Source organism: Lissotriton vulgaris, unplaced genomic scaffold, assembly GCF_964263255.1.
Source record: "Lissotriton vulgaris unplaced genomic scaffold, aLisVul1.2 SCAFFOLD_1083, whole genome shotgun sequence".
In the NCBI taxonomy this organism is placed as follows: domain Eukaryota; kingdom Metazoa; phylum Chordata; class Amphibia; order Caudata; family Salamandridae; genus Lissotriton; species Lissotriton vulgaris.
Genome location: NW_028253160.1, coordinates 127,728 through 153,250, shown reverse-complemented (window position 1 = coordinate 153,250; position 25,523 = coordinate 127,728). Strand labels below are relative to the sequence as shown.

At 46.5% G+C, this 25,523-nt stretch overlaps 1 protein-coding gene across 1 annotated transcript in view; it reads left to right on the top strand.

Moving 5' to 3' along the window:
- Nucleotides 1-25,523, top strand: part of C2CD2L (C2CD2 like) — a 151,914-nt gene that overhangs the window by 34,192 nt on the left and 92,199 nt on the right. Inside the window, exons 2-4 of the mRNA XM_086951291.1 lie at nt 15,757-15,852; nt 17,925-18,044; nt 20,371-20,481. Of these exons, the coding sequence (XP_086807417.1) occupies nt 15,757-15,852; nt 17,925-18,044; nt 20,371-20,481 (327 nt within the window). The remainder of the gene's footprint in view (nt 1-15,756; nt 15,853-17,924; nt 18,045-20,370; nt 20,482-25,523) is intronic.

The following is a 25,523-nucleotide window of genomic DNA, read 5'->3' as shown; positions in this document are numbered from 1 at the left end:
CCACCTCTCTCATTGAAGGGGGAGTGCTCCCAAGCCTGCATCATAGCTTTAAAGAAAATGAAATCTCTGGTAACAGCATGCAGGAAATGTGTCTTGCCTCCGAGCTTGCTAGGATTTATTTCAGCATGTTTTTTGAAAAGGTGTTATTTCTTCCCAGTAGGAATACCATGGACTGAGACAAATAAATGGGTTCATGTGGTGTAATTCAAACTTCAAGCAGAGTCTAGGGTCCAGCAAACAAAAATATGCACTAGAATCACCATAATGGTTATCATCAAAATAAATCAGTTTCGCTTCAACAGCCACAGGGCTTCCCAAGTTGGTGGTATGGGAGTATTCCTATTTTTTTTAAATGCATATTTGATGTTGATGACTTGAGCGTTCAACACAATGATTACTAAAGTGGAGAAAGTAGTACATCTACAAATGGTTCCTATTATTGAGGTGCAGATCCGTATTCCCAAATAATGCATGCGTTGAGATCATCCAACAGCTGTTGTCATGTATCAACTTCCCAGTTGCTGGCATGAAGTCCTAAAGCAATGGTATCATTCAGGTTAAGGTGCATTGTGCAGGATTTGCAGCATTCTCTCTGGCATGCAACAAATCGCAGGTGTTAGAAACGGGATCCCCGGCTGGCCAGGGCTCACGCCAAAGTCAGTCAGAGACCACCACTCCTAAGTCAGGGCAAGGTAGTTACACGCCAAGATAACCCCTGCTCACCCTCTAGGTAACGTGGCGCGAGCAGCAAGGCTAAACTTGGAGGCGGTATGAGTTAAGTATTTGCGCACGCACCCCAGCAACAACACCCAAGGCCCACCACAAAGGAAACTCCACACAAGTAGGGGTGGGCGGAAAATCCGTTCCGCTCGCGGATTTTGCGGATTTTCGGGAAATCCGCAATCCGCGAGATTTGCGAATCTCCCGCAAAATCCGCAAATCCGCGAGCAGCGGATTTTGCTCGCACTGCTCGCACTGTTCGCGTGAGTTCGCGCCCCGCGAATAAGTGCAAAATTGCAGAAATACGATCTTAGCAAAACTGAAAGTAACTACTTACCAGGTTCAAAAGTTCAGGCTCATCATTAGTAGCCATTTCCTGTAGTGCTTCCTGAGGGGCCCCTCCAGAGTTCAGTTGCCAGTTGAAACTATTATGTGACCCTGCTCTGAACCTCAGAATAGTTACACATATGCCACAAAGGTCCTGAATTACAGCTAAGGGAGACAAGCAGGAGCCAGGCTGGAAGTTAAAATCCATTAATCAGCCCCTAATTCATTATTGTCAGTTGGGGCAGGGCAGGTGTTGTAACTAATTTTGCAACAATGAAAGCACTTAGCAAGTGCAAAAGATCACTAATCAGGGCGCACTAAGGAAGCAGGTGCCAGCTAAAAAAATATTCTGTGACACATTAATCAGCCCCAAATTAATTCAGGTCACTTGAGGCAGGGAAGGTGTGCTTTGCTTTGCCGAAAATAATGTACACTGGACAACCAGAGGGTGTGGTGATGAAACAGAGGGTGGCATGGGTGGGCCAGAGGGTGGCATGAGTAGTCAGAGAGTGGCAGTGGTGACAGAGAGTGGCAGTGATGAAGAAGAGTGTCCCAAACAGGCTGGACACGTAGAAACAACAAGTTCGCGAAACTTGCGACCCGACAGGTAAGTTCGCAATTTGCGAAAGTGTACAAAACCCTCGCGAACTGGCAGAAACACGGGCGAACACAAAAAAAAAATAAAATCCGCAAATTCGCGGATTTTGCGGATTGCGAATCCGCAAATCCGCAAAATTCGCGAACGCGAGATCCGCAAAATTCGCTCATGCCTACACACAAGGTTATATAAAAAATAGCCTTTGTATTATAGTAAAAACACATTAGATAACACACAAACTTTACAATGTGCCAACAGGCACAGGCAGAATTTACAAGGGATTATGTACAGGACAGGGCCACGTGGACCACTGTCAGGGGTAGGCACTTGTTAGAAATAATACTTGTAGGTATACACTTAGCACATAAACATATAATGACTGTCACCAAAATAGTACATGTAGCACACAACCAGTAATCACTGGTAAAGAGTAAATACCTCCTACGCAACCCTAAAACACTGTAGGAAAATCACGCAGGGAACTAGGACCTTATCATCAGGACCTAAGGAAGGAATACCATCACCTAAGCAGGTCACTTTTAGCAAAGGGAAAGAAACCTAAACAATCACCTAAGCAGGTCACATTTAGCAAAGGAGATAAACATAAAATACCTAAGCAGGTCACTTTTAGCAAAGGTAATGGGACATCAACAATCCTCTAAGCAGGTCACATTTAGCAAAGGGGATAAACATAAAATACCTAAGCAATTCACTTTTAGCAAAGGTAATGGGACATAAACATTTTCACATGAGGCATTAAACACATTCAGAGGTGCAGGTTAGAACATTTGCGCAAGAATCACATACATCAGTAAATTACAATGCGCAGGGTGCATATAGCACAACACTAGGATTGTCCCTCAGGCCAACTGGCCTCGCAAGGGGCTGAATGCCCTGAGTCTCAATGTCAGGGGGTCTGCGCAGACAGCACAGAACACAAAGCCTAAACGTAGCAACTGTCCACTACGTGCTGGACAGTTGTGAATCACAGCTGGGCAAACGTTGGAGCCACGTGGGCTCAAGAACACAGGTGACTGGCACCTAAGAGCTTCAGCGCTCTAAAATAATGAAATGCCCCTAGAGCCTCTCTGGACTCTCCCAGCAACTTGAATTGCCCCCTCGAGCCTTCTGTGGGCTCGCAAAGCAACTGGCACCCTCAGAGCCTCTCTGGGCTCTCAGCCACGAATTCCGCCTCACTAGGCAGGGGGGTCCCTTACGGGGAACCCAGGAACAACTGGAGAGCCTCTCGAGGCTCCAAGAACAAGTACTGGCACGTTGGAGTCCCTCCCGGGGGACTCAGACTTAAATAATGCCCCCAGGAGCCTCGTGGCTCCGACCTTCAAGAAAGTGCCCCTTCTCTCTTGCGGAGCGGCCCGCTGCCAACCGGGGCCGCTCTGCACACAATGAAGCAGCCTCGCACTCACCGGGTCCTCGCTGGAGCTGCGAGGGCAGGGACACTGTTGGCTCACCTTCGCTGGGCAGCGCGGGGCTCCTCTTCACTCGGGGTGCCTCGCGGCCACGGCAGCCGGCTTCCTGCTTCTTGGCTCCTCCCCCGGTGACGCGGCGGGAGGCTCGGCCGGCTGGGCCAATCCCAGCGCGGCCTGGCGATGACGCTGGCGGCTCTTTGTCTCGGCCCGGTGCTGCGGCGGTGATCACGGGGCAATGCCGGGTGGGCTCCGGTTTTAAATAATAAAATCACAACGGGGCAATGCCGGGTGGGCACCGGCCTCCAAAATAAAATGTGGAGCGAGGTGGGCACTCGCTCTGCCGAAAATCGGCCAAACAAAACGGGCAGATGCCGGGTGGGCACCGGCTGCACACAAAGCGCTTCCAAGCGCTAGCAACGAAGAACAGGCGCTCCCAAGCGCCACAGGACAAAATAAAGCGCTCACAGCGCTAAAGGACAGAGAGCAGCGCTCTCTAAGCACAAAGTCAAGCACAAAGTCTCTTAGGCAGGCAGGGGGGCAAGGCAGGGCCAGAGCCAGCTCACTGGGTCTCCAGGCAGGGAGACAAGCCAAGTGGCGGTCCTCCTGGCCCCAGCAGCAGCAGCCCCCTCTGGCAAGGATCCTGGAACAGAACAGAGAACAAATTGTATGGGGACACAGCCCCTTCTTATACTGTAAATTCCTTTGTCTGTAGGTGCAGGGTGGGGTAAAACCAGTCGCAGCTGGTTTTGAAGTACCCTTGATAGCTCAACCACCCATTTCATTCACTGGCAGGGCTAGGGACATCAGTCGCACTACAGGGGGTGGAGCCAGTATTGTGTGGGGAAAGTCCAGGCCCCTCAGGGACCAGGTGCACTCCTCCCAAGCCATCAACATGCTAATCTCACACTCACCACCGGGCAGACCCATCCAGCCTTCCTGGAGCCAGGCTCACCAGCCAGCTCCAGTCAATCACACGGCAGGCATATTTTACATTAATATGCCAAGTCCTAGAAGTGGCATTTCTACACATGACACACACATGCCACATACACCGTTGCGAAGTATTCATTCTCACGAGCTCGCACATACCAAATTCGGGCATGCATTCCCACGCATCAGGAACTACCAGGGACACAGACATTCCCCATGCTTTCCTATGGGAGAGCAGGCCAGCCTAACTACATGCACGCACTTTACTCTGGGACACAGGGAAAAAGTGCGCACAGACCAGAAAATCATCTACATAGATCACAGATTAAAAGCAAAAAGATTAGGGGTGAACCTGCCAGAAGGGCCAAGTCCAACAGCAGGCCTCTTGAGTTAGGAATGCTCTCTTAAATTAGGAAAGCTGGAAGCACGCCGTGATCAACGCCTTACTCAAGAAACCCAAGGCGGACCCCAAGGACCTCAAGAACTTCCAACCCATCTCCCTGCTCCCGTTCCTGGCGAAGGTCACCGAAAAAATCATCAACAAACAACTGACCTGCTTCCTCGAGGAGAACAGCATCCTGGTTCCGCAGCAACCACAGCACCGAAACCACCCTCCTCGCCGCCACCGATGACATCAGGACCCTGCTTGACAACGGAGAAACAGTAGCCCTCATCCTCCTGGACCTGTCAAGTCAAGTCAAGTCAAGTCACATGGATTTATATAGCGCGCTACATACCCAGAGGGTCTCTAGGCGCTTGAGGAAGGGTGGGGAATTACTTGTCAAATATCCAAGTTTTAAGTTGCTTTCTGAATGCTAGATGGTTCTGAGTGAGACGAAGGTGAGTGGGGAGTGAGTTCCAGGTTTTAGCAGCCAGGTAGGAGAAGGATCTACCTCCCATGGTGGTTTTATTGATGCGAGGTACGGTAGCAAGGGCTTGGTTGGAGGATCGTAGCTGGCGGGGGGGGGGGGGGTGTAGAAGGAAAGTCGTGTGTTGAGGCAATCGGGTCCGAGTTCGTAAAGTGTTTTGTGTGCGTGGGTTAGGAGGCGGAAAGTAATCCTCTTATTGACGGGGAGCCAGTGGAGTTTTTTCAGGTGACTGGAGATGTGGTCTTTACGCGGGATGTCTAGTATGAGTCTGGCTGATGCGTTCTGGATGCGTTGGAGTTTTTTCTGGAGTTTTGCGGTGGTACCGGCGTATAGGGTGTTTCCGTAGTCCAGGCGGCTTGTAACTAGTGCATGGGTGACCGTTTTTCTGGTTTCGGTGAGGATCCAGCGAAATGTTTTTTTGAGCATGCGAAGAATGTTGAAGCAAGATGATGAGACGGCGCTGACCTGCCTGGACATCGAGAGTGAGGAGTCTAAGATGACGCCCAGGTTCCGTGCGTGATCCGTCGGGATGGGTGCTTTTCCAAGAGCCTCTGGCCACCAGGAGTCATCCCAGGCGGAGGGGGAGGTTCCTAAGATAAGGACTTCTGTTTTATCTGAGTTAAGTTTTAGACGGCTATGCTTCATCCATTCGGCTACTTCTTTCATTCCTTCATGTAGGTTGGTTTTGCGATATTAGGGTCTTTGGTGAGTGAAAGGATCAGTTGGGTGTCATCAGCGTAGGAGATGATGTTGAGGTTGTGTTGGCGTGCGATGGCTGCGAGGGGGCTCATGTATACGTTGAAGAGGGTGGGGCTGAGTGAGGATCCTTGTGGTACACCACAGATGACTTCAGTGGCCTCTGACTTGAATGGTGGGAGGCGGACTCTCTGGGTTCTTCCGGTGAGGAACAAGGTGATCCATTCCAGTGCTTTTCCTCGGATTCCGATGTTTCTGAGGCGCTGTAGAAGGGTGTTATGGCAGACTGTGTCGAAGGCTGCGGAGAGGTCGAGGAGGATGAGGGCGACTGTGTCTCCATTGTCCAGTAGAGATCGAATGTCGTCTGTTGCGGCGATGAGGGCGGTCTCCGTGCTGTGTTTGGCTCGGAAGCCGGACTGTGAGGGGTCGAGGGATTTGTTGGTTTCGAGGAAGGCGGCGAGCTGGTTGTTGACGGCTTTCTCGATGACTTTGGCCGGGAATGGTAGGAGCGAGATGGGTCGGTAGTTTTTGAGTTCGGTGTGGTCAGCTTTGGGTTTTTTCAGAAGGGCGCTGAGTTCGGCGTGTTTCCAGCTTTCTGGGAAGGTGGCGGAGTTGAGGGAGCAGTTGATGACGTCTCGGAGGTGAGGTGCTATGATGGAGTCTGCTTTGTTGAAGATGTGGTGAGGACATGGGTCTGTGGGGGATCCTGAGTGGATGGAGTTCATCAGGCGAATGGTGTCCTCAGTGGAGATTGGGTTCCAGACGTTAAGGATGTTCAAGGGGGGTGAAGGTGCGGCAGCAGGTTGTGTGGGTTGGTCTCCGGGTTGGTTGTCGAAGCTGTTGTGGATGTCTGCGATTTTGTTGTGGAAGAAGGAAGCTAGGGAGTCGCAGAGGGCTTGAGAGGGGGTGATGTCGTTGGAGTTGGCTGAGGGGTTGGTAAATTCTTTGACGATGTTGAATAATTCCTTGCTGTTGTGGGCGTTGTTATCTAGTCGGTCTTTGAATGCGGCCTTCTTGGCAGTCCGGATCAGTTGGTGGTGTATGCGGGTGGCGTTTTTGAAGGCGTCCCTGGTGCTGGTGTTTGGGTCTTTTTTCCAGGCCTTCTCGAGGGAGCGACAGAGTTTCTTCGATTTCTTAAGATCATCGTTGAACCAGGAGGCGTTTTTGCTGCCTAGTTTGGTTTGATGTTTTTTCAACGGTACTAGGATGTCGGCGCTGTTGGATAGCCATTGGGTGAGGTTAATGGCTGCTTGGTCGGTGTTTGAGGAGTGGACAAGGGGGTTTTGAAGCAGCGATGAGGAGATCTGGTCGATGGTGATTTTGTTCCAGTTTCTTCGTAGAGTAGGTTGAGGGAGGTTGTGGGTTGTGGTCTTATTGTAGGTAAAGTGAACGCAGCTGTGGTCCGTCCAATGTAGAGTTGTGGTGTGACTGAAGGAGATATGTTTGCTGGAGGAGAAGATAGGGTTGAGTGTGTGACCTGCGATGTGGGTGGGGGTATTAACAAGTTGTTTGAGTCCGAGGCTGGCGAGATTGTCCAAAAGGGTGGTGGCGTTGCTGTCATAGCTATTTTCCAGGTGAAAGTTGAGGTCTCCCAGTAGAATGTATTCCTCGGAGGGGAGGGCGTGTGGGGTGATAAAGTCGGTGATGTCGTCACTGAATTGTGCGCGGGATCCTGGAGGTCGGTAGAGGAGGGTGCCTCTGAGTGTGGTCTTGGGGTCGGTGTGGATCTGGAAGTGAAGGTGTTCGGCGCTAGAGAGGTTGACGTCTGAGCTGGTAGAGATGCGGATGGAGTTCTTATGGACGATGGCGATGCCTCCTCCAGTTTGGTCGGTGCGGTCCTTACGGATGATCTTGTATCCTTCCGGGATGGCAGTGGTGATGTCTGGGGCTGATGAGGCGTTCATCCATGTTTCTGTTAGGAAGGCGACGTCGGGAGAGATGGTGTCTAGTAGGTTCCAGAGGTCGATGGCGTGTCTGTGGACTGAGCGGGTGTTGAGCAGGATGCATTTTAGGTGGTTGGTGTCAGATCTCTGTTTGGTGTTAGTGGATGAGGAGTTGTTCTTGGTGCCGTCGTACTTGCAGGAGTAGCAGGAGAAGGGTCCATGGGTGAGTCCAGGAGCTTGGGCGCAGTTGGGGTGGCGGCCGGGGTTAAGGGCTATGAGGGTGGAGGCTTCGTATGTAATGCGGGAGGGCTGGGCATTGCGTGGACCAGGGGTTCTGGCGCTAGGCGCGGTCTCGGCGCGGACGGGCGTAGACGGGCTTACCTTTGGCGCACCTTCGGCGCGGCCGTAGCGCGTGGACGCTGCGCTTGGGACCATCTGACTTAAATGGATGGTGGAGGGGGCGGAGCGTGGGAGGGTCAGCTGGGAGGCGGGATCGTGGAGGCGGGCCAGGGGATATCACAACAACAAAATGGAGGGCAGAAATGAAAGTGAAAACAGCGAGGGCACAGCACAATGCACGCCAGCAAGCAGTCTAAGGCTCCTAGATACAACAAAATAATTCCACTTAAAGCGCTATTCACCAAACAACCAGCCTTAAAAGCGTAACACAGTAATGATGTTAGAGCTGTAAATACAGAGCGCTAAGCAAATGAGCACCCTTAGGTTTCCAAAGCGCTACACGATGATCAGCTTCTAAGCGCAATTATAGTAAAACAAGCTACGATACACGCTGTTGTTTTCACAGAGCTTCAAGCACAGAGCGCGATGCAAATGAGTGAGAAAAAAAGTATCCAAAGCGCTGCACGAGCAAGAGCTTCAAAGCGCGATTAATCTGTCTGGCGCTACAATACCAGGCGCAGTCTGGAGGACGCGGGTGCCAGGGTCTTCAGCTGCGGTGTAGGTGCTGCAAATAAATTGAGCAAGGGAGCGTGGGGGAGCAACCGTTCAGGATGGAATCCAGGCGGTCACAGCTAGGCTCGGGCTGAGGACGGTCTACTCTTCGTGTGTGGGAGGGTCAGCTGGGAGGCGGGATCGTGGAGGCGGGCCAGGGGATATCACAACAACAAAATGGAGGGCAGAAATGAAAGTGAAAACAGCGAGGGCACAGCACAATGCACGCCAGCAAGCAGTCTAAGGCTCCTAGATACAACAAAATAATTCCACTTAAAGCGCTATTCACCAAACAACCAGCCTTAAAAGTGTAACACAGTAATGATGTTAGAGCTGTAAATACAGAGCGCTAAGCAAATGAGCACCCTTAGGTTTCCAAAGCGCTACACGATGATCAGCTTCTAAGCGCAATTATAGTAAAACAAGCTACGATACACGCTGTTGTTTTCACAGAGCTTCAAGCACAGAGCGCGATGCAAATGAGTGAGAAAGAAGTATCCAAAGCGCTGCACGAGCAAGAGCTTCAAAGCGCGATTAATCTGTCTGGCGCTACAATACCAGGCGCAGTCTGGAGGTCGCGGGTGCAAGGGGCTTCAGCTGCGGTGTAGGTGCTGCAAATAAATTGAGCAAGGGAGCGTGGGGGAGCGACCGTTCAGGATGGAATCCAGGCGGTCACAGCTAGGCTCGGGCTGAGGACGGTCTACTCTTCGTGTGTGGGAGGGTCAGCTGGGAGGCGGGATCGTGGAGGCGGGCCAGGGGATATCACAACAACAAAATGGAGGGCAGAAATGAAAGTGAAAACAGCGAGGGCACAGCACAATGCACGCCAGCAAGCAGTCTAAGGCTCCTAGATACAACAAAATAATTCCACTTAAAGCGCTATTCACCAAACAACCAGCCTTAAAAGCGTAACACAGTAATGATGTTAGAGCTGTAAATAACGAGCGCTAAGCAAATGAGCACCCTTAGGTTTCCAAAGCGCTACACGATGATCAGCTTCTAAGCGCAATTATAGTAAAACAAGCTACTATACACGCTGTTGTTTTCACAGAGCTTCAAGCACAAAGCGCGAGGCAAATGAGTGAGAAAAAAGTATCCAAAGCGCTGCACGAGCAAGAGCTTCAAAGCGCGACTCAACATCATCTCCTACGCCGACGACACCCAGCTGATCATCCCCCTCACCAAAGACCCTCACACCGCCAAAACCAATCTCCATTAAGGAATGAATGCCGTCGCCGAATGGATGAGGAACACCCGACTGAAGCTGAACTCTGACAAGATGCAGGTCCTCATCCTCGGCTCCACCCCTTCAGCCTGGGACGACTCCTGGTGGCCGACAACCCTAGGAACAGCCCCAACACCCACCGACCACGCACGCAACCTATGCGTCATCCTCGACTCCACCCTCTCCATGATTCCTGACTAAGCTGGTCAACGCCGTCTCCTCATCCTGCTTCAACACCCTTCGAATGGTCCGATCACCTAGGTATTTTTCACCAGCAGGCAGGAAACACCCTCTACGCAGAAACGTCGGGCAAGCTCCTGAGACGATTGCAACGTACCCAGAACGCCTTGGCACGTCGGATCCTCGACATCCCCCGCCGCAGCCACGTCACACCCCACCTGAGAGACCTGCACTGGCTCCCCGTCAACAAGAGGATAACCTTCAAACTCCTCATCCACGCACACAAAGCTACCCACAAGACCGGCGACTCAACTACTCTCCTACCCGCCAGCTCCGCTCCGCCAGCCTCGCCCTCGCCACAGTCTCCCGCATCCGAAGAACGACCACCGGCGGCAGATCCTTATCCCACCTCGCTGCCAAGACCTGGAACACCCTCCCCACCGACCTATGGCAGTCCCAAGACCGACTGGCCTTCAGAAGACTCCTCAAGATCTGGCTCTTCGATCACTAGCCCAACCGCCACCCCCCCACCGCCCCCCCCCCCCAGCGCCTTGAGACCCTCACGGGTATGTAGTGTGCCATGATTGATTGATTCTTTTGTTGCCACTTCCAGTGTATGTATGGGTGACACTGCCATCATCTTTTTGTCCCGTGTAGAAGGTTGTACTTTAATTATGGCGCTGTTGAAAGAAATCAGAATTTCATCTTCTGGGGAAAACTTTTTTCTGTCACTTAGCATTGGTTTGTAGACTATGGGTGGGGATTATCCCTCCTTGTAAAAAAAATGTAAGAGTAGCCTCATATGGTGTGAACACCTCTGGTATTGTAGCATTATAGCCTGCTGCCAAGGTCTATAACACTTATTAAAGGCCCTCTTCCTGATTTACAGACCTGAGCAGCAGAAGAGTGCTGAAAATGATGGAGATGGCGATAACAACCGGTATAAGCCGAGGAGGGACAGCTATATGCTTCTTAAATAAACAGAAAGCTAACATTGGAGTGTTTGATCAAAATTTGCGACTAGACGCTATTGGCCTTGAACCACTAAAGTCTTCTGTGAAGACTGGAACATTCCAGTGTTCTAATTACTTATTACTATCCAACTGCTGTCAGTTATGGATCAGAACCGGAGGCAAGGACAGGGAGTTATTATCAGCCATCATTGCCTTGCAGGTGGATTGAACAGTTTTAGGTCTCGCCTGTCGATGCGCATGCGCATCGAGCAAGCGAGACTATTGCGACTTATCCACTCTTTATCTACACTGCAAGGAATCGTGGCGATTCCTTGCAGTGCCCGTGACTTTTAAGGTCAATGCGCATGCGCATTGAGCTTATGCGCATGCGCATTGACCTTAAAAGCGCGTGCGCGTGCACGTCCGTCTTTGTTTACCCGCTCCGCCCCCTCCCGCCGTGTCGCATTTCTCCTCCCCCTCCCCTCTCTTCCTTCCGTCGGCTCCCCTTTTTCCACTCCCCTCCCCGGCCCCCCCCTTCACCACATCCAGATTGGCCCCTTGCTACCACATCACACCCCTCGTGACACACCACTTCCTGGTATTCAACTTTGTCGACCGGCTCCCCGCTCCGCCCCCTCCGGCCGTGTCGCATTTCTCCTCCCCCTCCCCTCTCTTCCTTCCGTCGGCTCCCCTTTTTCCACTCCCCTCCCCGGCCCCCCCCTTCACCACATCCAGATTGGCCCCTTGCTACCACATCACACCCCTCGTGACACACCACTTCCTGGTATTCAACTTTGTCGACCGGCTCCACAGTAACCCTGCCGAAGCAACAACGGCCCCTGGATTGACTCCATGAGAGCTCCTCTACTGACTCAGGTACACAGCCCGCCGTGTTCTTTTACCCCCCCTCTCCTCGACCGTCCTCCACCAGTCCTTATCCTTAGCCTTTCCCCTCCCTTTCCTCTGCCAGGTATTCTACCACAACGCGTGGAACGCCGGACTGCGAAGCACCTGACGTCCACGGATGTGGCACCGATCGCCCGCGCTGTGCCTCCCGCTTTATTCAGGTATTTACACGCTCCCCCCAGCTCACCCGCCCGGCTTCACCAATGTTCCCTCGTCCCTCATTCCACTCCTTTATTCCCCCACTACAGATGTTGCCCATCCGACTGGAAGCACCTTAATTACTGATCTTCCGATCTACATTGTTTTTCCAGGTAACTCTGCCGCCTAAGCGCTTCATCTGGCCACTTCTCTTTCGCACTGCTCCGGTATGTCACCCCACCCGGTCCGACAACTTGGCCATGGTTTGAGCGCTTACTTCCAGATGCCGCCACACTGATACTATGCCTTACGCGAGTGAATCAGCCCCAGGATTTCGACATCCCTCCTCCTGCACTTTGACCTTACTAACCCACGGCTTTTGTACTTCCCATTCCTGGCCCCCACCTTGAAACTGTTCGTTGTCACCCTTAGTCTGACTTAATTGCACATCGCGAGTTCGGGTCCTTTGCCTCTCGCTATTCCGCCTCGGTATGTTCTTCTAGACTCACCTACCTGCCGGCTTCCTAGCCCATTACCATGACGTGATTGCAGACGTTGAGGCTACTCTCTTCATTCTGTTCTTCCCGCTTACTGCACAGCCACCGTGAGCTTCTTCGCCACTCTGTGTTTCACCCCTTCCCCCCACCTGGCCGCCCTTGCTCCCCTACCAATTGCCTACTCACCCAGATGCCCCAGAATTGACACACAACCTTATGTCCAGGCTCTTACTTCACCACCCTGGTAGTGTTCATGCCCCCTGCTCTCCCTCAACCCCTCACCCTCAACCCCTCACCCTCAATCCCTCACCCACACTCACCCACACTCACCCTCACTCACACTCACCCACCCTCACTCACCCTCACTCACCCTCACCCTCAACCCCTCACTCACCCTCACTCACCCTCACCCTCACTCACCCTCAACCCCTCACCCTCACCCACCCTCAACCCCTCACCCACCCTCAACCCCTCACCCTCACTCACCCTCAACCCCTCACTCACCCTCACTCACCCTCAACCCCTCACTCACCCTCACTCACCCTCAACCCCTCACTCACCCTCACTCACCCTCAACCCCTCACTCACCCTCACTCACCCTCACCCTCACTCACCCTCACCCTCAACCCCTCACTCACCCTCACCCTCACTCACCCTCAACCCCTCACCCTCACCCACCCTCAACCCCTCACCCACCCTCAACCCCTCACCCTCACTCACCCTCAACCCCTCACTCACCCTCACTCACCCTCAACCCCTCACTCACCCTCACTCACCCTCAACCCCTCACTCACCCTCAACCCCTCACTCACCCTCACTCACCCTCACCCCCTCAGCCTCACCCTCACTCACCCTCAACCCCTCAGCCTCACCCTCACTCACCCTCAACCCCTCACCCTCACTCACCCTCACTCACCCTCAACCTCATGCTAAAGATTTACAAAAAAACCCATAAACCATTCTAAAAGCACTAACTCTAATGCTGCGAGACCTATTGCATTTCTAATGCTTGTTTAATTTTTTTATTTCTTCTAAACATTCAGGTGTTCCAGCTTCCCGCTTAATCTGCTCACAGCACCCCAGAGGGATGTTGGGAGCAGGCCAGTCACAGAATGCTCTCTTGGCTGGACTGTAACGTTACATATAGCAAAGGAAGCATTCTGGTTGCTGGTCAACTCTACTATTACCCCTTGGTTTAATAAAGATCTCTTTTATATCCCGTTTGGTTTCAGGTTTTAAAGAGTATTTAGCTTGACTTTGAGTTTCACTCCTGAGAAAAATTACTAATCCACCCCATTTCATTCTAGTGGTTATTTATTTATTTACTTTATCGATTTATTGTGCGCAGACCTAGCCACATGGACAGAGCAATCCTTTACTTACAGAATAACACAGATGCATTAAAACCGCTTTACATGAGTATACAGCAGTAATGAACCGTAACAAGTACAGTAAATTAGTAGGGGAAGTAGGTTGCCCCAATAAGTGAAACCAAATTGTTGATAGCAAGTGAAGGAATTTCAGAAGCAATATCGGAGCTGGCCTGTACATTATGACAGGGGAAGTCATTGTAGGCTGGTTGAACGTCACTTGAACACGAGAGCTTAAAAGTTTTTTCTGAAGAATATGAGTTTAGTTGAGTCTAATGGTTTCATAGATCTTGTTCAATAATTTGGGACTAAGCAAATGTATACCTCGATTAAGGGTTTGTTTTTATTTCAGAAATGAAGGAGATTTTCTCATCGTCTTATTGTAACCTCCTATAGTTTACAGTTTGTCCTTTAGGCAGAGTCAAAGCCGGAGTAGAACGCCTTATGGGTTCTAAAAACTATTTTAAAGTTTTTGTAAACTTTTTCAATTTAATGTACGTTGCTCCGTCTTAGCTACGCCTAGCTTGTGGCTAGGACTTAAATGGCTAGTGTGCTTTGGAGACCATGCATGGTGCTGTGTGGAGGAGGATGGCCCTGAGAGATGCAGTTGTGGATTTGGGAAGGTCCGCTAACAGAACATTGCCTCTGCGGCAGAGAGAGGGCACTAGGGCTACGAACGCTGGCCTGATGTCTTGGGATGGGATGGATTATTTCCTTTTTCTTAAGGAGTGGAGGTGGAAGGATGCAGCTTTCTTCAGTTTGACAAATTGTGCAATCATTTTGAGGTTTGGGTCATTGGTGAAGCCCAGAGATTTAACAATTTGTACCAGTGATGAGATTCTTGTTGGAGAAGGCACTCTTGCACATATTTATCTCTGAGTGGCATTTGTGCTATCTTGGAGAACGCCTCCCATATCACATGCTCACATTGAGGTGCATCTTTAAGAATAGACGAAAGAAACAAGGTCATTCACTGCGGAGATCATATGGTTTCAGTAATTTAAGGAAATTCTCATTTTAATGATATGTTGTGTATATCTTCCCCTAACTGTGTGTCTCTGTCATATATCTGGGCAGAGGTATTTAAGTGCTATTCTGCATTATGGACTTTAATGTATTCATCAGTCGTTCTTGTACAGAGAACTTTATGGAGATTCTGTTGGACTGTTGTGGCTGGCATGGTTATGCTGTGTAGAAGTGCCGCCACCCATCCCTCTGAGTAGAATCTTTTTTTCTGAGGGAGAGTGTTGTTACTTAGAGGCCAACCCGACCACATTCTTTTGAAAGTGAGCTTTCTTATCAGAAACGTTGTCAAATCTTTACTCCTCTAAATTGAGTTCTGTTATCAGGGTTGCCTTTTATCATGTGCGACGATACAGTCCAGGATTTGGAATTAGGATATGGGCTGGCGATTAGATAAAGTAGAGTACACCCAACAGGCTGATCACATTGAATTGTGCTACAAAGTCTAGTCTTGTTGGTCTTGAGTAATCTTAGGGCTTAGATATGCCTGGCTAGCCTTGGGTCCGGCTCAGAGTTAGCTTATCTTGCTGTTTGTGCTCTTCTCGTGCTGTGCGCCTTTCAACAATCCTTCCCTTATTTGTTAGGAAACTTAGTATGAGGCCTTGACCTGTTTATGGGCTTCTTATCTAATGGATGTGTTTGGTTGGCTTCTCCCATTGACACCTCCTTTGTCTTTCCAAGGTTATGTGGGCATAAGCTCTTCATAGATGCTGAAGGTGTCTAAGAGTTCCACCTCAGGTGAAAGCGTTTAGCAGATTCAGCGCTCATTGCATATTTCATAAAATGTTTTGTTTTGTCTTCCATGCCCTGTGAAACGTAAAATACTTTTAATGACTTGGATCAGGTCAAGATACCTTAGCAACGCAGATAATTGTCTCACTCCAATCCCTGGTTGCTCTGGTCCTCTCTTTGCTCTAACATCCACTGTATGTTATCGTGTGTGGGCTCAGTATTTGAAAGAATTCCATTTTAACATCTGCCTAATGTTTGTGCTGCACTCTTGGTTCTTTCTTCTGGATGCCTTGATTCATGCACCTTACTTTCTTGTTTTCCCTTTGTCCAGAGTTCAGTTCAGATCACTTTCGAAGAAAGTCTCCAGCTTCCAGCCACTGCTCGCATCAGTACTGTCACCTGCACTGATCAGTCAGACTGCAGTATGGTAGGTGGCTGCTGCTTATTTTACCTAATTTGTGAGATTTCCTTAGTGCAGATCAGGCGTGACTGGATATTGCAACGCCAAACAGAAATGAATCAAATAAAACTATAAACAAAACAGATCATAAACCAGGCGTACATGCAAAGAGCCATGGTAGATAGTCATGTGTATTGGAGGGTGCAGCTGGAGATCCATATTCAAATGGGTAGCATTTAGGAATGTGAAGTTGCCTCATCATGTGATGGCTAAGCATTTTATATGATAGTGGGACTGACCATGTAATAATGTGAGATAGCACATGAAGCATAAGTGGGTTGTGCAGCAAGCGTGAAACTACCAAATTGAGAAAGGTGAAGTAGGGAGCAAGACGAATGAGTGACCTCAAAATGTAAAAAGACTATTTAGTGGGGTGTAGATAGTGTGCGAGGCCTGGTATGGGAGCTGAGGTTTTTTTCAAGATGAGTTGAAAAGCATGTGATAGTTTGACTGGACCAATTGTTTTTTTGAGTACAGAATGGACTTTCCAGAGGCCGAATGTGGTAGCCTGAATGGGGATTGGGGGTCCAGCTGTTGATGAATTATTTTATTTGAGCAGAAATCAATTTTGAAAATCTCCATGCTGCCCCTCCTGTCCCAGTTTATGTTGGGAAGTTGTATTACTTTTTTGTGTCTTCAGATCTCTACCAGACTACCTACTCCTTTCTCTTACTCCCTCCAATTTCTCGTAATCAACAAAGTCAGAGGTCACTGTCATGCGAGAAGTGTACACAGAAAAAGGAGTTAATGGACAAGGCAGAGGAAGACACTTTCGATGGAATGATGAAAATCCTCGGAATAGTGCTTTTGATTTTCAATAATGCTGCAAGAATGCAAGCTGTAAAGAGGAAATATTTGTGATTATGAATACCGTGTAATTACATCTATAATTTAATTGCAATGTACATAGGTCTTCTTTTAATATTATTAACTGGTCCTCTATTCATCTCTCAATCACTCACATCCTTTTACTGCCATGGAAGGAATAGGGTGTTTAGATACCGAATTCAATTAAAGTACTGTTGCAAGACATAATATCCAGATCCAGTTGCAAACAGAAATGGCTTTATTAATAGTTGTTTAATCTTTCTTTCAGTACTGCTTGGCTTGGCTGGCAGATGCCAGCAAGTTTAAGGTTTCGGCTGTTTTGCTTTAATTCAGTATTTTTGGTCATCTTGAGAGCTTAAATTAGTAGAAAATCAGTTATACATTAAAAGTTGTTCCGAGCAGGTGACTCCAAATGTATCTTGCCCTGCCCTCAAAACATCCCGAACATGCCACTAGAAGCTTCCTGCCTCTGTTTCTGGTTACTTTTCTCCTCCATTGAGGTGGAATATTCGTGGTGGGGTTCTGTACGGTTGCTAAAGGATGCTACGCACTTTGCAACTCTCCTCTGGTATTTTTTTTTGTGTGAGTGTTAACATGGCGCTTTTTTAAATTGGTTACTTTTCTTTTCTCGTGTGGTGTGGAGTTTTCCAGGTGGGTAGTGTTGTGCAGGTGCTGTTAAATGTTGGTTTCTCTCCATTTGTGTAGAGTGTTTCTCGCTGGAGGTGCTATATGGGCGATGTAAGGTTTTGGACACTTTTATCCTGTGCAATTTTTCGAGAGGAAGGTTCTCTGAAGGTATTCTAAGGTGTCTGGAGGTAGTCTAAGGTGTTGATTACTTATTTTCTTTTTTTAGTGTGTATTGTTTAGTGTTGGTGGTATAAGAGTGCTTAAAGGTGTTGGTTACTTTATTTCTCTCTTTTATTATGGAACGTTTTGAACGTGAGTGTTGAAGGAGTTGTGTGTGATGTTGGTTGTTTCTTTCCTCCATCAGTGTGGGATTTTTCTCGGAGGAGGTCTTGTACATATAGTGTACAGCTTTGGTTACTTTCCTCATCTCCTTTGCTGAGAGATTGTGCGATTTGGGCATTGAAGAGTTTGCTAGTGACTTTTTTCTTCCCTGTTGAGTTACCTTGCCAGCATGTTGGGAGCTGATGTAGAGATTCTGTATGTACGGTTTAGATTATATGTCTGTTCATTTTCCTCTGCTGCAGGTACTACAGTGCGAGATTATTGCTGAAGCCGTGACATTCCTCGTGTCAGTCACACAGCAGTCTCCAGCTGCTGTTTCCATGGATACATATCAAGTCACACTCTCTCTCTTGAAAACTCAGGTAATAGACTTGCATAATGGCAAGTGGAGTCATGCGTGGGTTGCGGGATGTAGATGAAAAGGACACTGTGTGGTACTAACATTGTTGCAGGGATTCTGTATAATCAGAACTATGCCTGGGACCAAAAAACATCAGTATGCAGGGATTGAGTCACCATACTAAATCAGTACATATGAGCACCAATCCAGACTAGCTCATATTGCTTTACCTGCCCTCCTAACCTTCCCAGAGTGACAGGCAAGTTAGCACCCCAGAACAGAACACTCTAGTCTCGCAGAGAACCGTGGAAACAGATTGTCAACCTTTCATTTTCTCAATCATGGATTCCCATAATAAACAAAAAGGACACAAAACAGTTTACAATATTTATTGAAACTAGCATGCTGTATTATAAAACATCTGTACTGCAATTAGAAAACATAAACATCTTAACAGTGAGGAGCATTACAAGTAATCTATAAACAATAAGAAGCACTAGCATGGGGAATTATTTATCTGCCTCAGCCTACCCCACTACGGAAACACAGTGTTATATGATAGATTTCTGAGTGTAGTGGCGAACCCCATACCTGCTATTCATATGTAGTTGTTCTACATCTGAGGCAGTGGATCTCTCCTTCTCTCTCGTTGGGACCTCTGCTCTGCTAGAATGTTTTCTCTCTGTTTTCAAAATGGCACGTCTCGGTGTATGTGTTATGAGGTGTCTTTTTGAAAACAGCAGATATGAACGCATGTTGTGTCTAAGTGCCAAGCTACGTTTGCTAATCGATCACAAGAAGACCGGGCACAGTGTTGTTTGACCTTTCACAATATGTTCAGACCGTCTGAACCAATAACAAAAACATGTACAGGCATTTCTAAAATAATGCTGTGGCAAAATAAACGTGCCAAGCGTAATGTGTGCAAGCCAAAGCTGCCTAAATGCGCAAGCAAACTAAAAAATATAAATAAACTAAGTCGGCACTAAAGGAAACACACAAGATGTTGTGGTATGTGTCTTTGAGGATCAGCCGTTAAACAGTTTTATCTGCTTATTGAATATTAGCTGGTCTTGTGGAAGCACAGAGTGGTCAGTATAGTGAAATGGTGCCAACTAAAGGATTGCTCAGTATGCCATCCATCAGAATACCATGTACACTAATGGGTTGCTGCTCAATGGAATGCATTGTATTTCGCCTAACAGAACACCAAATGTACAACTCAGTGTGATGGCAGGTGTGCCAGAATTCCAAAGGGAAACTTAGCTGGTACTTAATTTGCAAGCTAGAAGGAGGAATTACTGGCTACATGCTCCTCATCGTAGAAAATGAGTCAAATATGTAAAACCTCTGAATCTTAGAGACAAGAGCTTTCAAATTCCACGATTCTAAGCAAAGGAATCAAGGTGATGTATTCTATTGATGTTACTGCTATATCCATTTGTTGGCTCTGATTGCTTCTCAGAAGAGCAAAACCTTGAATGTTACAATCTTGTCAGCGACATGACCTGAAAATTGAAATACAGATAACCCTACCTGAGCAGACAAGGTTGTTGAATTGGTAATATCGGCCAGAGAAGACAATACTGCTATGTGGGCTGGGTGGCCCAAAAGTATATACTAGTCTTGTATCAGCCACATGCCATAATTGGACAATAGTGTTGGCTAGGCTTCATGGTTTGATGTATACATTACTGTTGCATCAACTGCATGGTCCAGATGCAGACAATACTCTTGTATTGGCCCTGCGGTTCATAAGTAGGGAGTACTTATGCTGGGACAAGAGTCAAGGGATTGGTTATCTGCTGTGAGAGGTAGACACTCACTTTGCTTCTGATCCTCCCTTGATCCCGGTAAAGCTTAGCTAAATAGTTAGGTACTGATCGTCACCTTCCCAGTCTTGGTTGCACTTGTTCATGCTTTCATTTTCTTTATTATTTTTAACACCGCACTGTACATGGCCAGACTCAAATCCGAGTTAAAACCTGCCTGGTACCAAGGGAACTGTGTGTTCTCCTCCTCCAACCCGTTGTGTATTTACAGATGTGCCTCTTTACCAGTCCTTGCCTGAAATGCGGCTCTTCATAGGGCAAACGTGGGAATTGTGTAGGAAAAGGCATTGAAATAATACCACATATTTGTATCATCAATTTTCATCAAACACCCTTCACCACTCTTAAGCATTAGTTCAAGAAAGTAAGGGGCTTTTCAAAGGTGTTTGGAGTGTTCTACTTTATAAAGTTGATGAGCGTGCCCACTCATAGTGTGTCATTGTTAGTGTTGAGGTGGAATGTAAAGGACAACAGCTATTACTGAATTCCTGCTATATTGACCCTTCTCATTCCTAGCTGGAGATCTGCCTGGAAGAAGCACTGAATGAAGGCCTGCTGGTGACCTGGAGCTTCTGTGACCAGCCAGACCTCACCTTGTCCATAGTTCCAAGGCTACAGGTTCGGGAGGTGAGTGGGAGTGGCCTTCTGTGGTGGGCTTAGTGGGGTAGTCTTATTGTGGGGAAGAGGGCAACCTGCACGAGTAGTGTGCTTCTGGTGGTGAGGAAGTAGTGGGCAAAGCTGGGTTGGCAGGATGGGAATGGAATGGAAGCAGTGGGCAAAGCTACTTTGGCGGTAAGGGGCTGGACATATCCTAGTGGGGAAAAGGAGATGGAGGACTATCTCAGCCCTAGTAGAGAGGACAGTCCTGTGGGTGGCGGGACACAAAAGGGGGCATTTGAGGTGAGATATACTTGGTGTAGGGATAGTCCTTTGAGGTTATCAATTCAGTTCAATTGTATTGTTTAATTCAAAACCTCAAAAAGAGGTCAAAAACATACCATTACATTCAAACCTATTTATAAATTTGAACTTTTAAAACACATTTCTTTGAGTATGAAAGACAGCCCTTTAACATATGTTTAAAAAACGTTTCAAAAGTTAAAAAAATATAATGATCCTTTGTGTTTGTATGAGTGTAAATGTTTAATAAAGCATATTTAGCTGTGCAGATTTTGTCAGAGATGAAGATGGGGTGAAGAAATTTACTTTGTGCCTTTTTTAACATTTTACAACAGAATGTCTTAAGTCCTGAAATCCTTCTTTATAAAGTGGCCATACATAGTATTCTCGATTTAGACCAGACCGTCTCTCAACGGTTATTTTCGAAGTCAGTTGTGCTGTACTAAAAAACCTTCGCATTGTATGTTTGTCTATCTTCACACACATTTCTGAGGCTTTTTGAGAATTGCAGAGTCCGGTATAGTTCTATATATTGTGAGATCTCGCCAACAAACGCAATCTACCACTAAACCAGAATTATTAATATGTGACTTTAGTTCATATTTTACCTGCTGAATGAATCTCCATGTTAGCACTTCAGTGGATATTTAAATTTAGTGGGCGGACAGTATCTTGTGAGTAAACCTAAAACCATTTGAAGATGACAAGTACAGTTGATTTTTATGTGATACTCGTAGTGTATCCTTGGCAAAATATATGTAATATACCCACTAGATTATTGCACCTACAGTTTTATAGTAGGCACCAGTTAATCCAAATTCTAGACAAAGTACCTTTACTAGAGGTGATTTATTCAAATTACATATATACTATAATATTTTGGCTTTAATTCTGTTCAGGGTTGTTGGGGCGAGATATCTGTGCTTGATGCCACAGAGCAGGATTGTGGGAATTCTTCCATTATACAAATGAAGAAGAGCGACAAAGTGTCTTTTACCAAAATACTCACAAATTGAATGTGGTCCCCAGCCCTCCACCGTGTGCCGAAGCCTTCATACCTACTAGGCGGTCAATAAGTGTTAAATCAGAGATCATACTGAGAAAAATATAGTGTTCAACCCTCTGCAGCTATTCATTCCCTATTTTCCAGCTAAAGACAACTTATTTCCGTCTCTTTGTCAAACCATGATTTTGTATTTGAGTGAGGTTATTTAAAAAATGTTTTTTGAGTTTGTAAATAGTGTATCAAACCCACATTGTAAAGCTTTTGGGGTCAAATAAAAAATGATTACATAATCCACACACATTAGTGTATTTTTAGGGTAAAAACCTAAGCCTGAAGGAACTTTTCTAATAATTTTTAAAAAGAGTAAATGAAAAGTATATACACGGAAAAAAAGAAGCGGTGCTAAAAGGCATCATTGTTTGATGCTATTTTTTCTCTATTCCTTTTGTAAGAGTTATACCTGCTCCCATGAGTACTCTACTCCAGACTTATATGAGCCCCCATAAGTACTCTAATCCGAGCATTGGAATGTACTGCTATCAAAACTCATAGCAGCCTCATTGGTATTGTTAAATCAAGCAATTTTTCAATACTTTTGCTGAGAGGACCATGGCCCTTTGTTACTTAGTAGCATGATAAGACTTCCCAGAGTTTTGAATGCTACCAGTCAAGAAACCACTTTCAAAAAGGGGGAGTACAAATCTACCCCATGCACTATGGTCATGCTTTAATAGAGTGATGGGAATTTCATCTGGTCCAGGTGCTATGGTACTTCTTGCCTTCTTGATATTCACAATAATATTATCTGATGTTACATTGAAGGTAGAAAATGTGGTCAAATCCTTTGAGGTACAACTCAGATCGGCTATACTTCTGTTAGCAGCATTAAGATTAAAAATATAATCAACCCATACATTTTATGGAATCATGATGGCTTATCTTTAAATGTTTGTGCCCATACCCCCTACTATAAATACCCAGACCGTTTCACAGTTTTCCTTGACAGCAGTTGAGAGAGGTCCATATTCTTCCTGGTTGGATTTAATTTTATGTCTCCTATATTTATGTGGTTTTCCTTAGGTTAATAGATTAGTCCTAGTAAAGTTCTGCGTGAAGGAACAGTGGTCGTGATAAACATCTGGTGTAGTACTAGTGGAAAGACAGGATCAGCTAAAATCCTGGGGCTCAGTCAAAAGAAGAATGGAAAAGCAGTGGGTGGTTTTGTGGAGAGCCATTCTAATTGAACACTTCTAAAGAGAGGGAAAAGAAGAATCACTTGGGAGTGGTGAGGGGAAAAGTATTGCAATTGTAAAGACAAAATTTTTTGGGGGCAAGTTTAGCAGAAACTGTGAAAAAATGCTAGATGGAAATGTTATAGCACACATATAACAGAAGAGACACACTCTTTCTCTCTATCTCCCTCTTCTCTATTTCTTTTTACTCTATTTTTTATTTCTCTTATTCTCTTTCCTCCCCTCTTTGTCGCTCTCCCTTCTGTCTTCTACCCTCTCTCATACTCTGTTTCTCTCTTAATTTTTCTCAAACTCTCCTCCTTATTTCTTTCAGTCTTGCTTCTTCTCTTTTGCCTCTCTCAACCCTTTCACCGTCTCTCCCAAATCTGTTACTTTCTCTACTGGCTCTTCTGTTCGCTCTCGCTCACTTTCCGCTCCCGCTCTCCCCCCTCTCCTTGTTACAGTTTGATGAAAAACATATCCTTTGGTCTTGGGCTCCTGGGCAATTGTAGAAATTTGATCTGTTGTTAGAAAGCCGAGGCTCACTCCCAAAAAACTATTTGTTTTTGGCCCGTCAGTGGGCTTAGATGATTGTCAAAGTCTCCATACATTGTGTCTTTAGAGCTGACAACAGACCCCTTTAGCAGTCCTGGATTTCACACAAAAACATACACGGACAGGGGCTTTGTTTTAGCCCCCTTCATCAGTCGGTGCCTTTGGCTCAGCCACTTTCAGCTATTGCTTGAGCAAAGTATAACTCGTAATTTTGATCAGGGCACATTAGTATTGTAATCTCACCTTCGGCTATTGGCTATTGTGTGTATTAGTAAGCATGCTTAAGGAGTGCCTCCCATTGGAATACAAGGACAGGGAGGTGAAGCATTCATGCACTATAATAATGGTGCATTTGTCCTCATTAAAGTGTTTGCACACACCTGGTAATGCTGCACCAATGGTTATTTTGCACCTAAATCTCAATTTATACAATAGGCCCTAATAATGAATAAGTGCGAATAATGGTCGTATTTACTTCAATTTCTAAATACTGCTAACCCAGAGAGGGGTATCTATTGAGAACAGAAACTATCCCCTATTTTGAGTTTGGTAAGAAGGAATGAGGCATATCACACAGAATCATAATCTCCCCCACAATAAATTATGCATGTTTTTATTTGTACATTCATCCTCATCCGGTTAATGATCTGTGAGTAACACTGTGATTGCGAAAGATATTTTTTTACAAGCACTGAAGAAAGAATAAATGCTGTATAAAACATCTGTATTTATTTAGTTCGCCGTGTGAAATTTCTGTGAAGTACAAGCTTTGAGATCACTGGCAAACATTAAAAGAAAGGGTTTACCCAATATACCCTGTATATATATGTTTATTAACCAGTGGCAGTTGCCACTGGGTAGTTATAGTTAGGACCACATTTCCATATTTAATGGATTTTTTGGTTCGCTAATACTTTGATGCCGTTTGACAAATCTTCACAAAACTTTTCAAAAGAAAGTCTCCTCCACCCCAGCTCCTTTCTGAAAAGTTTCAGGATGATCAGTCATGCAGGGGTTGAGAAAAAGGGGTTGTCCCAAAAGTGTTTTCCCCATGCAATTTTCGGTGGGAACATTTGCACAGCGATAAAGAAAAAACACTTTATTAAGGTTCCAGATTTTTAGATATCTGGAACCAAGTGATTTGAATGACAGCAACGTTATTTGCTAATAACTTTGTCATCGTTTGACGAATCTTCTCAAAACTTTCCACAAACAACGTTTCATCCACCACAGCTACTTCCTTGAAAGTTTTGAGGTGATCCATCAAAGCAGGTGCCAATAAAAAGGTGGGGTCCCAAAACTCAATTTACCCATGCAATTTCCATAGGGAATTTTAAACCACGCTACAGACAAAACAGCTGAACAAAATTGCACAAAATTTGGCTGAGAGCTAGATCTTCATGCAGAAACTGTGCATTTTTTTAGCTGGCTTAAGTCTATTCAATAGCTTTGGCAAGATTAATGTTTAACATTTATAGACATGTGGTAAATATTTTACCGTATACGAGTTTGCCATATAATTTCAGACAAGTAAAGAATAGCTCATTCAAATGAGAGGCAGAGTCCGTGGTGTCTGAGTCATAAGGGCTTTAATCAAGAATGATGACTCGAGTCATGGAAATCAATTCCATCAATACAAGGGGTCGGGTATGCAATGATGGCAGAAAAGATGTCAACGATTTATTAACAGTACATGACATATATAGTAAAATGACACAATGGCAGTGAATACAGTAGGCGTGGCAAGTGAAATGTATATGATAAGAATACATGTGCGTAGCAGAAAAAGGCGTGTACAAGGGTGTGCACAGAGGCGTGTACTAGAAACGTCACAGAAAAGTGTCATAAGTGGGTGGATGCATAGAGAATTCTGCAAAGTCAGCAGGAAGTGCGGATGCGCGCGCAACTAGCATGACGTGACATAGACGTGTAACTGGGGAGAACTTTAACACTAGTAAAGGAGACAGAAGTCTGGC